General features: G+C 44.3%; 1 protein-coding gene across 6 annotated transcripts in view; it reads right to left on the reverse strand.

The window, feature by feature from the left end:
• tiam2a (TIAM Rac1 associated GEF 2a) overlaps positions 1–16356 on the reverse strand; it is a 98279-nt gene that overhangs the window by 47408 nt on the left and 34515 nt on the right. For 3 of the 6 annotated variants that reach the window (XM_035167966.2, XM_035167962.2, XM_035167964.2), the window contains exons 2-4: positions 5482–5576; positions 3474–4655; positions 3356–3382 (exon numbers count right to left, since the gene is read on the reverse strand). In XM_035167966.2, the coding sequence (XP_035023857.2) occupies positions 3356–3382; positions 3474–4649 (1203 nt within the window). In that variant the 5' untranslated portion in view covers positions 4650–4655; positions 5482–5576. Of the gene's footprint in view, positions 1–3355; positions 3383–3473; positions 4656–5481; positions 5577–5812; positions 8251–9336; positions 10351–16356 lie in introns of those variants that run through there. The other 3 variants (XM_035167965.2, XM_035167967.2, XM_035167968.2) reach the window with 3 other exon arrangements.

Below are 16356 nucleotides of genomic sequence, written 5' to 3' on the forward strand. Positions count from 1 at the left end.
TGGAAGAAAGGCATGATGACCATCTATTAATTAGATGAAAGACAGAGGTTGAAGGGAAGGATGAGACTTCCATTACAGTGATCAGTTTAATTGATTAGTTAGCCTTGGACTAGTTTGGAAATTTAAAAACTTATTCCACAGATTCATTGTTCCAGTTCCTATATTTATGCAAAAATAAACCATGTTTGCCCATAGACATAAACAGCTCTGTATATATGCATGACAAGCACTATGAGCTTATACTGGGAAACCTTTCAATTAGCCCAGGGGCACTGCACAATTGCAGGAGAAACTTTTGGGAAAAAAACTCGAACCCACTTCAAAGTCTGCATTTTGGTCTGCAAATCTTTTCAAAAGGCTGAGAAAGTGGGACAATTTCCTGCGACGGCACCTGGGAGGTTGGAACCCTCCAGGCGTCGACAATTTCACGTCATTTGAGGTCTGCCTAGGCTTCCCAATTCCCCAAATGAACACTTGATATAACTGCTCTCTTTCATGGCTAATGACAGCCTGCCTACTACTTGAGTAGATTGCAGCATCGATTCTGCCCCATAGCGGCAACATAGCGGAGTGCTCTCAACATGCAGACGCACAGTATGTGTTGTCATGACAGCGATCATTCTCCATCTTTGTTTGTTTGTTTGTGTGTCTCCCTCTGCTTTGTCCATGTCTTCTCCATCCCTATCCTGATTTTGTGCTATTTCCACCCCCTATTTTATAGTTAACAAAAACAAAATTACAAAAAAGTCTTACATCCTTTCGCCAGACAGACCAGAGATCCTGTTTAGCTACAAGACAGAAATAAACCCTGTGAGCCCACAGTGTTCTCACTTGAGGACTGCCTTTGTTTGACCATCATGTTCAACTGCTGCCACAGCACTGGTATGCTACAGCCGTAGGAAAATGTGCACTGTGCACAGGGAAGGTTTACGTCTGCTTTCCTTTAGCGGGCACAGTCCAAATTTATCCACCGTCTCCCTCCTCCAGCTGCCTTTCATTACGAGCAGGTTCTTGGTCTTTGGCATCAGGGTCACAATTTGACCTTTAAACCCACAATAGAGCCCTGGAGCCCAAGTGGAGGGAAACCAGAGCTGGAGGTGCTCCTGATTTTGGTTGACCCACTGAAAGGAGGCAACGTGACCAGCCTGTGGAGACGTAGGCCGCGGAGGTTTGGCATTCAACAAAATGGCCCCCAAAGGAAAGAGGAAATTTATTCCGCAGACAAGCTTCTTTGCTGTCGCTACATAGACAACATTAGCATTAACAGCTGTTTCTGCAATTGTGCATCAAATTTCAAACTTCATTTGAAAGCAGCGCCAATGCTAACTCTGGTTTGGCTTCTGTTTCCATAATGCGTCTACTGAAGTGAGCATGCTAATCAGCTAGCTACAGTCAAGCCATGCGCATCTCGACTCTTTGTGTTAGCATACAGGCTGCCCTGAAGAAGTAGCACTGCTCAGAGGGCGTAACTCTGTCTTACTAAATAAAAACAATGGCTGAAGCTCTTGGCAAGTGACCATTACCCATCCCTGAAAAACAGGGTTGGGTGGTGAGATAACTTGCATATTGCACCTTTAAACACCACCACTTTAATATGAGCTTGTTTCAGGTCTTGTCATTACCTCAAATGATTATTATTAGTATCATTATTTGTTTGAATTATCCTTTAACTTTCATTAGTGTTAGGGTTAAGATCAGGGGTGAGGAGCCCTGCTTGTTAGAATTTGTCAGCGAAACCTGGAGCTTGCATTAGATTTTAATTTCCTTGAAGAAACACACCTTATTTAAATGTTTCTTGAGGATTTGTTCAGGTAAGAAACGATGCTCTTTTAGATTTATGTCTGAATCAGGAAACAGACTTGAGTAAACGTGTGGGTGCTTGGCTCTGCCCCCAAACTGGCTAAGTAGCCGCAAATGGCCATAGATTAGCATGGCATTATGGCAAGCAGGAGATTTAGAGGCAGACATTACTAATGTAAAGTGAAAGCAGTGGAACGCTCTGAATGATTACTGTCTGTCTACAAGGGTGTTTGTCACTCCACACTCAGGTGACAGTGTCAAGGCAAAGTACGTCATATATTTTGCTCAGCAACATCTGCTATTTAAGTACAAGGCGAAGCTCACAAATTCTCAGAAGAAGAAAAATGTCATCTGAATACAATGATTGTTCTGTTCTGTCCTTTGGTTTGTTGTCTGACCCAACTGACTGAACACCAATCCCGATAAGCAGATTTACTCTCTAAAGACTGAGAGGGGAGCCCAGACAATTTGCACTGCACAACAGCCAGAACAACCGTAAGTCATTCATTAACATTAGAGGAGGGGTGGGGGTTAAATCTCCAGCTAGGATTTAGTTTCTCTCTAACGGAGCCTCTCAGGGGCTTAGAGCTATTCTCTTGGCAGTGCCTAAACACTGTTCTTAAAACTTTTACAAGGCAAAGCTAAACGAATTAATGCAGAAACAACTGCTTTCAAGCCTGCAAGATAGAGGAAGACACGAGTTCAGGCTCAGTTTAAACAAATGTTTCGTGTCAAATTAAAGCTATTAAGACTGGAGTGGTTGTAGGAGAAAGATTTACATGGTCTGCGCAGGCAGACAACATGCAGACAAGCTGTGGTTATTTCCAACCTCTTCTCTGAACCTTGCCTGTACGTATCACAAGTATCGTTTTACTACTTGGAAAACATATGTATACTGTATATCAGCTGCCTGATGTGTCACTGCAGCAGCTTGTTCTACTTCCAAATTTATATGCACTTCAATCGGTCATCAGCTACACTGAAACCTGCAAAACCCGTTTAAATATAATTTAAATCTTGGACTAATGACTACTAAGACTAAAAATTTGACTCTTGATCCATCCTTACCCGACTATTAACAAAACTTTGACATATGGGTACTGCACTCATAACTATGAACGCACAGAGTCAGTATGCAATAATACTTCACATGTACCCACCCCCCGATACAGCCCCTTAGTATTTGTGTTCTTTCTTCATAAAAACAAGCACTGGTTTCCTGGCCTTACAAATTTCATTTTGTGCCACCCCACTGTGCCCTGTCCTCAAACTGCTTGTGTTGTGGCGCTAAGGACCACAGGATGGTGGTTGCTCACTGACCATGCCAGGACAACCACTGCTGCTCATGATCAAATAAACCTCGCCAGACAGACGACTGTCTGTGCATGGCCCTCTCCGGTCTAATAAGCTGTTACTGTAAGGCTTGTGATGAAAGAACTACAGATGACCACAATAAAAAAAAAAGTCATGAATGTAACTACCGTGAGCTTAAACTAAGAGGACTATAAGTTACAGGGGACTACAAACAAGCTATGTGACCTAATGTTTTACATACCATGTCGATATGATTCCTGAATGAACCCTGTGAGCGATAAAGCAGTGTAAAGACGAAAGCCACAAAGTAGTAGATTAAAGTTAATGTGATTCTGAAAACCCATCCCAGCCAAACGTACCTGAGACTTCCTCTTCTTGCGGCTGAGGCTGCCTGTCCAGTCACTGAGGCGTCTGATGCGGTTTCTGATGGAGTCTTTTTTGGGGGCGCCAAAATCTGGCACATCTTGCTCCTGGTGTTGTTCCTGGTCAGGGTAACGGTCCAACTCCTCACTCATGGTGTGTGCTTTGGGCCTGCGACAGGGCAGGGTGTATGATGAGTACTGCCGGACATCGGGGCATTCTTCCTCTAAGGGAGCATCGAGGACGGATGCGAAGGAGGCTCGGTGTCCCCTCTGGCCTGGTGGAGGATCCTGTAACTGGGAGGATAGGTCTCTGGCTGTGGGGAAGGTAGCAGCCATTGAGGGCTCCCTGTAGAGGTCTGTGATAGACACAGGGGGGCATGGCTCAGTAAATGAGTCAAGCTGGTGGATTGGCGAGTGAACTAGAGTCCTGCTTGCAGAGCAGGATTGTTCCTGCTCACACAACTCTGTGCTGGGCCCCCAGGGGGAGTCATACCATGAACCATCAGAGCTCAGAGAGCTTCCCTTGCTGGTCCTGGCAGTGGAGGAGGTAGAAGCCGGCGGAGGACCACTGCAGGGGCCATCAAGCCCACTAGCACTGGAACCAGGCAGACTGGGAGTGGAGGCAGACTCAAGGTTGGGGGAGAACTTGAGCAGTTGTACCGGGCCAGTGGCCTCGTTCAGGAGGAGAGGATTTCCTGAAGTGTTGGTGAACTCCACTCTGAGACTACCATCCTTCTTGATCACCACCCGCGGGCTGCTCTGCTCCTCTAAAACCTCATGTTCATCACTGTGTCTATCCTGGGTATTCCCACCGAGCTCAGCCCCGTACGGATTATCTTCATACTCATCTGACATGTGACGCTTTCGTATGCCACATCCAGGCGAGCGATGCCAGCGATGCTCACTCGGACTGCTTCTCGCTCCCTTGGAAACATAGTCATAGTGCCGAGCGGAGTATGGCTGTCGGCTTTTAGGAGGGGACAAACAACCACGGCCAACACACCTGGCCTTGTACCCTGAGCCCACTGGGGCACTTTTCCACCATGTATGTGGTGACAGGGCGTCATCTTTGGCTGAGCGGAGTTTCAGTGAATATGGCTTCTGTTTCCCAGGGAAGACGATGCTGGCGCCTTTTGGCCCCTGGATGCTGTACTGGCTCTCTGAATTTCCCATCTCTGTCTGGAAAACAAAACCATAACGTCAATGGCATTATCCTGGAAAAATGGTTACTTATACATATGGGCAGTATAACATAAATGACATGGTATGAGATAATGCCAGGTCACCAGAGACATAAAATTAACATATTACTCAAACAATAACAGCCACACTCCCATAAAACCATACACACACACACATAATCGTTTTCATTTGCAGAGGCTGGTTCGAGAGTAAAACAGCAGCAGGTCTAACATATTCCTTATGGCTTTCAAAAAGAATGGTTGTGAGTAATTCCATCACATCTGGTCATCAACCCGTTTGGTCTGCCCCCCTCTTCTTTTGCTACACACTTTCTTTATTTCTCTTGAAAAGTAAAGTCGGATTAACAGGATTTTCGGCTTTTCATGGTTGTTATGTGTGACAGAGTTTAGGACAATGAAAAATAACACTTCCAGACTGTTGGAGAGCCTTGACCAGACAGACATTTAATTTTCATTTCATGTATGTCATACACGTTTGACGCTATAGGACATTAACTACTGTGAAGACATTACATAATAGGTCCAGGTAAATAACTTCTAGTCTTTAAGTCTTTGAATTCTCACACCAAGTAGATTAGCAACTAAAACAAACCACTGTTTAACACGTGGAGGGGTAATAGTGGCTACATTTTAAAATGACGATCACTTAAAACAGGACCAATATATTTGAAGACAAAGTAAGACCCACTGGTATTGAAACGCTACAATGACTTTAAAAGATTGTAATGTGTGTATAGGGACATATTTTAAAAAGGTGGGGTTAAACATAATCAAGCATAATAATAGAGACAACCCAGACTCACCTGTCTGAAAGTCTCGTCTCAGATTGGAGCTCCTGCGCTCGGTCCTCTCCGCCTCATTGCTTAAAATAAACTCATCCCTTCGTCGTCTGGCTCATCTGAAACATAGAGAGAGAGGTCGACTTAGTATTTAGCACTGTAATTTACTTCATGCAATGAGCGCTGAGTTTGATAACAGGTGTGAGCATTTAAAGAGCAGATCTTAATCCCCCCCGGCGCTCGGGAGGGGATAGTGTTTGGTGGGCAGCACTACTTGTTTCTCATTGGGATAAACAAAGCCAGTGTGAAGTTGAAACAGAAATAAGGCTCATTCCACTATCTGAGATTGTCTTACTTTATGTAGTCGGAGATTTTCCCATGTCTGGAAAACAACTTATTGGCAAGTTTGCAAAAATGATACAGCCAAATAAATATTTCCTCTCAAGATGCAGCCATTAAGTTTCAAGCAGTCCCAAGGAACAAGACAGCACAGTAGATCAGTGCCACCCTGGCACTGTAGTATGACCAGTTTAAAAATGTCACTCCACCTCCCAAATTTAGCTCTCCTCAATCAGGCATCCAAACCAAACATTAGTCAGACATTTTTCCACCTCCCCACAACTAAATGACGTCGTCTTTGATCAGAGTTGGGAAAGTTTTTGAAATACGGCTACAGTTTGACCGTGTGTTTATTTTTAAACCTTGGAATTCTAACTTGCTTGCTCCCCTTTTCCTATCTTTTTTTACTTGTCACAGCCAAATTTGTCCAGGGTTAGATCCAAAACCAGAGACGGCCGAGGAGCACTCTCTCTGAGGCACCGGGCATCATCTGAGAGGCAGTGTGACTGTCTCCTGTGTGTGTGTAATACAACCCACCTACATGCATTTAGCTCACACTCCAGGAAGGTTTTCAGATACTGCTAACTCTACTAAGCCTCAAAGCACACGTACAGCATGTATAAGGTTACAGTGTAAACAGCCCGCTGCCAAAAGCCCTAACCTTCAGGCTTAAGTGATCTGCAGAATTAAGAGTTTATCAGCTCCTGCTTGGATGAACCTTGACTGTGAGGTGAGATTATGGTGTTTGGCTGACTGAGTAAATGGACTTCTGTAAAAGCATTTGTTTAATAGATGAAGCTGAGTAGAAAACTCCATGGGACTCAAATGATTTGAGTGTAAAGCACATGTGGCACAGGATCCTGGGGTTCGAGGGCAGGGCAGAGATCCAGGCTAATGTTGCAAAGAAAATTAAACATGACAAGAAGCCACACAAAGGAATTATTCTCTCATTATTTAAACTGTTTAGACTAAGTGTGAAAAAAAAGGAGCAGTTGAAAGTGCAGTGGAAACTTGGACGGCCTGCAATGAACTTGAACTCTGAGCTGATCAGAGGATTAACCAAACACTTGTTTCACTCGTCACGAGTTTCAGGGTGAACCAGAGGGATAGGACATTGAATACAATTGAATACAGCACTGATCCTGACCCTGAACGCAACTATTCCAACTTTTGAGCTTTTTGCCAAGAACACAGAAAAAAGTGTCCATCTTTGCCATGCATGTTGAGCTGGGGTCATGATTCACAAGGACCTTGGGCAAAGCCGAGTCAGTAGCACTAATGGAGGCGTGATTAACTACTGGTTGGTCCAATTCTGGGCATTTAGGTCCGAATGTGGAAAAAATTTCACTTTTCTGGTTTACACTGCTTAAAACCCTCAGCACGCACACACCGCCAGACCCTCGACTTCTATCAGCATCTGTCAATGAATCCAGAAAGCAGAGCAAAGTGGAGGTAAAATGATTCGAGAAGTGCCTCCACATGAATGGAGAGAGACTTCAACAATGTTCCTTCTTGGAGTATAAGACAGAGAAAGCAGCTGCTGACAACACCAGGAGTCAGCATAAAGCTGATTGTCGAACTTGTCACAGTGACTGCTTTCTTTTAACACTACTACTGATGCTTTTCTTTGCACAGTTTATTCACGCAGAGCAGTGCTCCGACATTGAAAAGGCTTCAAGGCGTGCCAACACACAAACCCAGAGACACACACGTTTGCCTTCTGCTGTGAGCTGAACCGGAGTATTGTGAGGCTGTTTTTGGGAGAACAACAAGACAAGTCTTCCTTTTTGCTGCAAACCACTGACGCCCAAGTCTGAACTCTCCCTCCCTCTTCCCCTTCAGTCTTCTGTTCTAGTCAATAAGTTTCCTACAGACCATCTGCTCAGGGGCCAAGGGACCACTGGCACCCCATCGCTCCTCGACACACCCTATGACCTGGCATTCTTCTTAGGTTGCCCCTGGGTGACTCCCACATAAGCTCCGTGTTTAGTCTGGCAATGGTTTGCGCGTCTTGGGTCTGGAGCTCGGGATAACGGTGAGGAACAGGCCACACCTCGACATGGTATAAACACTGTAGGTAGGTGAAGCATTAAGGAAATAATCTTTTTCCTTCATGAGGACCATTGAGCATCTGTGGAACAGGAGCTACAGCCTCTTGCTCACAAAGGCAGAGACAGGAGAACTCTGCTTGCAGTTCTGACCTTTGTGTCCTTGAATCTAAACTTGAGGAAGAAAGCTCAAAGTAATGACACAGCAGTGTGAGCCACACAGTGATTTCCCAAGAGAACCAAGGCACACGGTAACAGCATGATGCTGTTAGTGCAGTTTTTTTTTTATCCACGCTACCATAAAACCTTTGAGATATAGAAATCTAGCCGGACCTTTTACTTTCCTGTCCAAAAAGAGAACATTCAGTCAGCAATAATTCTCAATATATAGTCTAACCAAATGGCATAATATTTAGTTGACACAAGATTCTGAAATTATAAATAAATAAAATGCAAATGAAAAATAAATTGGCCACAATAATCTCACATCAATATAAAGTACCGACGAGGTGCCATTATTTTTGAATTATAAGGCTGTGAACTAGAAATTATGAGGTCATTTGTTAATGTTAATACAATGGCGCTGCCTTCCTCCTGTCAAATCACACCCCATGGGACTTGTTTCTTATCACTTTCCTCTGGCGCCGTGACAACTGAGCTCTTAAAGGAGCAGCGTGCTCTTTTAAGCAACTTAAATTCAAACTTGTGAAAAACCACCAACAAGGTTAAACATAAAAGCAACAACAGGAAGTGAAGAAGAAGAGAGAAAAATTATTGGAGGACATCCCCTGCTGAGTTTTTGTCCAGAAGAGCCAGATTCAAAGAATCCAGCAGTGGTTCGGTTATGAGGAGGAACGTCCATGTATGAATCACTTGCTGAAAGCCCATATTACAGTGCGCTGGATTCAGCCAAAACCACCAAACATCCATCAAAGTGCTTGTTAAGTGTCTTTCAGGCTTTTTCATAATACATTTAAAAGCTGTGCGCCTGGCTCCTGACCAAAAATGACATGGCAGCCCTCTGAAAGATTTATACACGTATGCCATTCCAGAGCCATGCCAAGAAAATAAAATGTGCATTTAAAAAAAATTTGTACGATTGGTCCCGTAAGAGCAATCAACCAGCAACTTCAGCACGAGATACAAAATTTAGACAAGGTGGGTGAGCTCGTCATACTCAGTTACGCTCATGAGGGAATGTGAGTCAGAAATAATCCTGACAACCCTGAACCACAGAGTGAAAAAGACGATAAAAGCTGAGACTGTAAGAGGTCATTTAGTTCCATCTACAACATAAAAACTAAATAAAGCACAAACTGCTATCTGATGGACACAGGTGCAACAAATGCAAACACACAGTGTCACCCACACCTGTGCATCCCAACAATAGGAAACCCAACACAACCTCTTCACCCTGATCCACTCCTCTTGCAGTAAATAGGAGAAACAAAGGGAGAGAAGGATAAAACACAAAGCGCACAACATCCCTTACCTCTGTGGCCCCGGCTTTAATCTATCAGCTCTTTGAACAGCCTTGCAAAGGAGAAGTCTAGCTGGTGTTCTCAGATCTCAGAGTGGATTCTCCCTGTAAAGGCTTGATGAGTCTTAAAGCAGAGCACATGCTGCATCTGACTCACAACCCCAGACACACTGGATGACATGTGGAAACTCCCTCCAGGCTTTGCGGCAGCAGCAAGTCACAGTCCTCCTGGGGTAACCCTGGGTAACGGAGCACCAAGAGGCAACGCCAGCGAGCCGCGAGGAAAACCGAGAAGTTTTCAACAGAGGAGTTCTCTCAGAAAGAGAAGCAAGGATGTTTTATAGCGCTCATCCATTCAGTCTCCACTGCAAAAAGGGCTCCACTACTCGACTGTGTTGTTTTTCCTATATCCTGCCTTTCCGTTGGCTAGGAGGAGGATGCCGGCTTGTTGCAGCCAAGGCGGTTTTCCACAGCAGTTTGAAGCGATTGGGTAAGACAAGCTGGCTGCGCGCTGCCTGGGAGGCACCGGGGAGGGCGCAATGACTGGAGCTCTTGTCTGACCCTAAATACCACAATGACCCCAGGAGGAGGCCAGGGAGGCAGTCGGCTACTGGGGAGACAGAGACTGTTTTTGTGTGTGTTTGTTATATGTGTGTATTAATGAGTGAGTGTGACTCAGGGAATAAGAAAAAAAAAGTCTTGTAAGTGAAGACAGAGGGCTGGTGTGAGAAAGAGCAGAGCGACAGAGGAAACTACACAGGAGGAAACGGGGTTGGCGACATGGTTGAGCTATGTGAAAGTTTCTAGGGGCCACAGAGGGCGAATTTGCATCTAACATTGAGGAGAAGTTAATCAAAACAAAAGGAAAATGCAATTAGAATTTCTGAACCGCACTCAAAGTGTTGGGACTAACTTATATCCCAGCGGAGACAACTAGAGACCGCCATCACTCTAAAAACACACGCACGCCTCCATTTGTCTATGGTTCACATAGCTGTGGTCACACAGTCAAACTGGACCCATTCAGAAAGCCACACCAGAACGCAACACGGCAGCAGAGACGGACGCAGTGTGCCAGACAGACCCAAGAGCTGCTCCCACCTCGCCAGAGCAACCGAGTGAACATTATTGGTGTTCAGGGACACAGTGACTGGTACAAATGGAAAAACATGAGTGTGTAACTGGAATGCTCAATGGGGTTTCCTCCTTTAGAAATCCATATTGGTATGAAAAGCTATTCAAAGTCATGTCCATGCCACGCTGTACGAGCAGCTGTGGGATAGCCTTTCATCAGCCTTCTGCTTGACATAGAGACATCAGCTTCAGGACACAATGTCAGCAGCGTTCAACAGGGCTAAACAACATTGTTAACAACACAATGGACCTTGTAGCCCAGTCTGAGCTGCTCTCAAAGCCCTTTGTCCGGCTGGAGATGCAGGCAGCTAAAAGGCTGGTGGACAAACACGCTCAGTGGCTGAGAAAGAAAATAGGAAAAGCAAGTTGGACCACTGGGATGCATATTCATATAGAGCAGGTGGTGGGTGTAATTTCAACCAGCCAATGGTCTGACCTCTAATTAAGATCAATTAAGGCCCCAACAAGATCTCCTGAGCCAAAGTAAATCCCTTTATATGGCATGCATCTCAGCGTAGATCCCATAAATGTCTTCAAATGCTGAACTAATGCCAGACCTGATAGTGGAAGGTAAATGTATTGCTCCACATCATTATAATGACCCATTCACAAAATACTAGAGCTCGGTTATTGGTTGGTCTATAATAGTCGGCTGATATGAGGCTTTCACTAACATATCAATATCTGCATATGTATATTTCTTTACTCAAGTTCTATATATTTGGTTGTATTTGTCTTTTATTTATAATTATTCAAAAATAAAGTTTAACTTCTTAAGCCTAAAATAAATGTCTTTGTCATAGGTATTTGAAAAATATTTTTTTGGAATCATTCCAAATTTGATTTAATATATGTACATTTATTTACAGATATATCTGTATGGAAATTTGTACTTATCGCCATGAGCATCGGCCCCTCAAAATCTATATCAGTCGGGCTCTACAAAATACTTTGGTCATATTCTGCCTCTGTGGCCTTACTCGGGAACATTAAGTGCAGCACAAGAAATTCATGAAAAAGGAATGTCAGACAATCAGTATTATTACTCTGTGTGTGTGTGTTGACACAGGGTACAAAGAGTTTATCAGCACAGCTTTGCTTTGGGATAATGCTCTCAAACACCGGGGATTCCCACTGATGCTGATACTGAGCTCTAGATGACCCTTGAAAGACAAAAATCTGTTCCTCTAATTTGCCTCCACAATAACAAGTTAAACCAACATATGGACGACAGTAGACAGTGAAAGGAAGTCAGGTTAGGTGAGCCTCGGTGGTTGGAGCACTTATTTTGTCTTCCTGCACCATGCAACCTCTCACTTGTACTCATTTGACACAGTGGTTAGCTGCTTTAATCTTTTCAAACTACATGTGAAAATGTCACACTGCGCTCTGGGTTCTTTTCATGGCCAATTTAGTTTCTTGGACATTTTTAAATAAATCTGTTGACCAAAAGCAATTTTTGACAAAGTGAAGAAACATGGGTTGCAGCCCTATTGTGCAGTTAACAATGCAATGACATGGACGGTTTAACTTAAAAGGATGAAATAATTAGACAGTGATTCTACATATATACAGCACATTGGCTCCAGCCTCTCAGATGAATGCATTCCAGTTGTGCTGAACTGATAGAGGAAGGTGCCATTACATTACGATCTTAATGTAAAGTACATAAACTATGTCACATTTAATCGCAGACAGGGTACTTGCAATCGCTGATGAAAATCTCTTTCTGGTCGAGTGATGCTCATGGGACCGGGGATGAGGGGAAAGAGAGTTGTGGGGAGAAGTCAGAGGGAGAAATATGAGTTTTCAGTCAGTGTGCTAATATTTCTTGTCTCCTTCCCTTAACAGTGCGATGGAGCCACTCTCGTGGCTGGAGGCCGTTTATGGTTGATGACATCGATTATGCTGCTCGCTGGGGAATGCGGTCTGCGGCAATTTGCAAACAAAACATCCATGGGAGGAAATAAATTGATCTTAATTGCTCATTGTGGTCGAGATTAGTCCCCTGCCTTATTATCTAGGGGTCTGGAAATACATCAGAAAAAAAGGGTGTCGGAGGAATTCAGGGGTGTAGACTGATGGAATTTACTTAAGTTGGGATGCTCTAAGTCAGGGTGAAAGGTCAAGTCTTTTGTTTGGTCTCCAGCTTCGACCCTCAATCCCACCCCGCCTCTCTAACAACTCTAAAACTATTGTGGGGGAATCTGAACATATTATAAAACTGAACTTAAACTAGAATAGCACTCAGTGGACTGCTTACCTCACTCACTCGAAAGATGCCCTTTATCACAATGTTAGTGAAAAGAAATCCTGGACTAAAATGGGTTCTTCGCTTACCCATACTGCATTCTTCTACCAAGTTCGGTGGTAATTAGTCTTTACATTATTTTTTACATTGAAATCCATTATTCCCTGACTTGGAAAATGTCTCAATGTTAATAAGAATAATTCTTGCATCTGCTCCTTTATTCTGATCTGCACCAAAATTGAATTGATTCCTCCATTGGTCATGTCCCATCGAGTATGAATGGAAATCCATGGAGGTGTTTTTGTGTAATCTTGCTTACAAACAAACAGACTGGGGTGAAAACCTATAAAATGTCCTTGGCTGAGGTGAAGTAAAGAGTTAATTAATCCAAACAGAAAAAAATGTACTCTTACACCTGAACGGTAAAGGTTAAAAAACAAAAACTAATGGGGATGCAAACATTTTAAAAAAGTGTCTCTGATTTTCTGTGACATTTGAATCATTCCAAAGGTTATCCCTCCTACTATCTCACCTCTATCCCTCATCCCCCGCTTCATCCTCCTTCTGTCTCATACAGTGAAATCTCCATCTTCTGCCAGCCTCCCCTGCCGTCAGCTCAGTTCATTTTCTACAGATTTGGAGCTCCTGTCTGACGGGGCAGCCCACAACAGAGAGAGTCCAACACTGACTTTAAATTAACTGAGATGTGTCACAACGTGCAGACTCTAAACTAACAAAAAGAGCGGTGAAGTGGGCCTGTGTGTGTTGAGTATCAGTGTGTGTGTGTGTGTGTGTGTGAGGACAACGCCTGAGGGTTTGCTCTCTGCTGGCAGTAGCAGTGAATGTGGTGTAAACAGTCATCTGAGGGTTTGTTTAAAGGAGACAATGACTCAGAACATCCTCAAGGGGGTGCCGGCATCCATCTGCTGCCTCCTTGTGTTTATGCACTGTAACATGTGTGTATTTTGAGTGGCAGAGGGAGGGACAGGTTAGCAGCGTTCATAGAAAAAGATGGAAAGTGTGTGAGCTGGAGCAAACAGCTAGAAGACTGCAGGTGCAAGTTAGCTTCTCTGCTAATTAAGCAGTTTAATGGGCATAGGAAGGTCAATTTCAGGGTTAAATCTGAGAGAGGTGAAGACGCACACACGCGCACACAGTCAGCATGTAGTTGAACTTGTTCCAGAGCTGCAGTATCACAGTAGAGCTGCTTTCAGACATGCACTGAATTCCGAATATTCTCCAGAAATTCTCCGGAGGGGCGTTATTACAGAACGCAAATGTCCGAGTCAGTTGCTCCGAAACATTCCTTTCAGACCCCCCTGGTAAAAACTCACAGCAACGGACGCAATACCGAAGAAAAAGCAAAATAAAACAAACATCTCAGGATGAAACACATAGAAGAAGACGTCAACTTGAAAAGGCAAAGAGCTTCGAGAGCTTCGAGAGGTTTTGACAGTAAGGGCCGGTTCTTGTGTCGGTGTACTGTAAATCATGTCAATTTACACAGTGAAAACTATACATTTCCTTCTGCCTCCTTCATGCTCGGCACCACCCATCACCTGAATGCACCGGGGATTTTCCTGTTCTTGTGAACGACCCAGACAATCTCCTGCTGCATTCTTCACATGTTCTTCTTCACAAGGCCAACTCCACAAAAATTCTGGACTCAGCTGACTGGACAGTACATGTCTGAAAACAGCTTCTCAAACTGACTGATATTCCTATAATTTGGCTGTATTGACTTTACAGTGTAATCTACGTGCTCTTTGGCTCACCCCAGCCTTTTTGATTGGTCAGCTTCACTCTAGTATGACATAGAGTTAAAGCACACAGTGTTAAAGCAAATTAAAGTGAGCTTTAAGCGCCCCTATCTTTAAGGTGCACAGTTATAGGGAAAGTACTCGGAAGCGAAGGTAAAAGTAATAGAAGGAGTGATTGGCCGTGCATACGAAACACGTGGGAACGAGATTCTTAAAAAGCCAAGTGGTCAGATAAGAGACCCGGAGGCTGCAGGAAAAACAATCTCACACCCAGCCGTGGCCAGGAAGACGGGGCCAAGCACGGCGACGGCTTCCTTGTACAAAGGGGAAGGACAGATACCTAATTATCTCTCTGCCGATAAGAGATAGAGAAAGAAAAGTGCCTTTGAGGTGGCGAGAAGGTAAACATTCGTTGTTAACCTTCAGTAAGGTCAGTTTAAATTCCGGGCGTCATCAGTGCAAGGTTTGCAGTTGCTTTGCATATCTTGCACATGTGAGCGAGAACGCCTGTATAACACAGCTGCTTTAAACTCATTTGCAAACTGTATTATCTCCACTGGAATTGGCTGTGGCTGTCATTTGTGTGCCGCGGGATAATCTGTCACACGCTGCGTGGCGCGAGCTCGAGTGATTAATACAATCACCCAGCGACTCCCTCGCTAATTACCATAGCAATAGCCACTGTAGTGGTACTGCAGCAGCCGCGAGAGAGACACACTCTGGGCTCCCTGAGGTGATCCATCAGAGATCATTGACAACTGCAGTACAATACCTGTCATAGCAAGCCAGCTGCTAGAGGTCACACACAGAATCACCAGAGGTTTCAGGAGGAAACAATGAGTTACTGTGGATTTGGGAGCAGGTAGATGAGTCGAGCGCCTGTACAGTAATCAAAGTCGCACACACATTGGAAGTGACACACACACACACACACACACGCAGCATCAATCACTGGACTCAACGGGAAACAAAAATCTATCGAGGGAGCGGAAATCGATTCATCTGCGATTTGAAAAGGACCGATTGAATCTCTCAAAGTGCTCCAGTCGTGATCAAGCATATAAAGTCTGCGCCTTCTGATTTAAAATGACATACGGCTGGTGAGTACAGCTTTATCTGGGTAGTGGGGCCAACATGCAAGTTTGGCTTCTTCCCAGACACACACACACACCTGCTCAGCTGGCACACACTGCTGCAGCGGAGGGCCAAACCATCTGCATCCAGATGCTCGCTGGGTTTGTATGCGAGTGTATGAGTGTGTGGCTCTTACTCACATCCATCACTGCCACAGACGTGCAGTAATCCCTCCCTGCATTCTTGAGGAGCTCTGACGCCAGGGAGGGAGTTTGCCCTTGTGCCCCCAGAGCAAACTTTTTTCCCCTCTGCCTAGACTAAAACTTCATTCAGAAATCTGTGTGTGTGAGCTCATGGATCACTAACATAGGGAAGCCCGAGGACAGGTTGCCCCTAATGGATATGGTAATTCAAACGTTATCTCCCTGTGCCAATTTAGAGCATATGTTCATGGTAAACCAGCACTCCAACTGGCAGAGTCCGTCCTTTTATGGCCCATTAAGGGCCCAAGTTAAGATCGTAGTCAGGCCAAACAGAACATGAATCACTCAGCTCGTTCTGATCAAATTCATTAGCATTTTTCTCTTGACCATGCTGTCAGAACGTCAGACTGATAACACCAGTGACCTGCAAAACAAAACCAATAAAAATGATAAGTCGGCAGGAAATACAAAATGATGTATCGACTGGGTCGCGGTTATTGTTGGTGCTCGGCTCAGCACTTTCGCCAAAACTTATCCATCACACTCATGTCAATTAATGCTGTAAACTGACAGGCCAAAGCCAAGATGATGCTTTACGTCTATTATTAGG

Source organism: Hippoglossus stenolepis, chromosome 10, assembly GCF_022539355.2.
Source record: "Hippoglossus stenolepis isolate QCI-W04-F060 chromosome 10, HSTE1.2, whole genome shotgun sequence".
NCBI lineage: Eukaryota > Metazoa > Chordata > Actinopteri > Pleuronectiformes > Pleuronectidae > Hippoglossus > Hippoglossus stenolepis.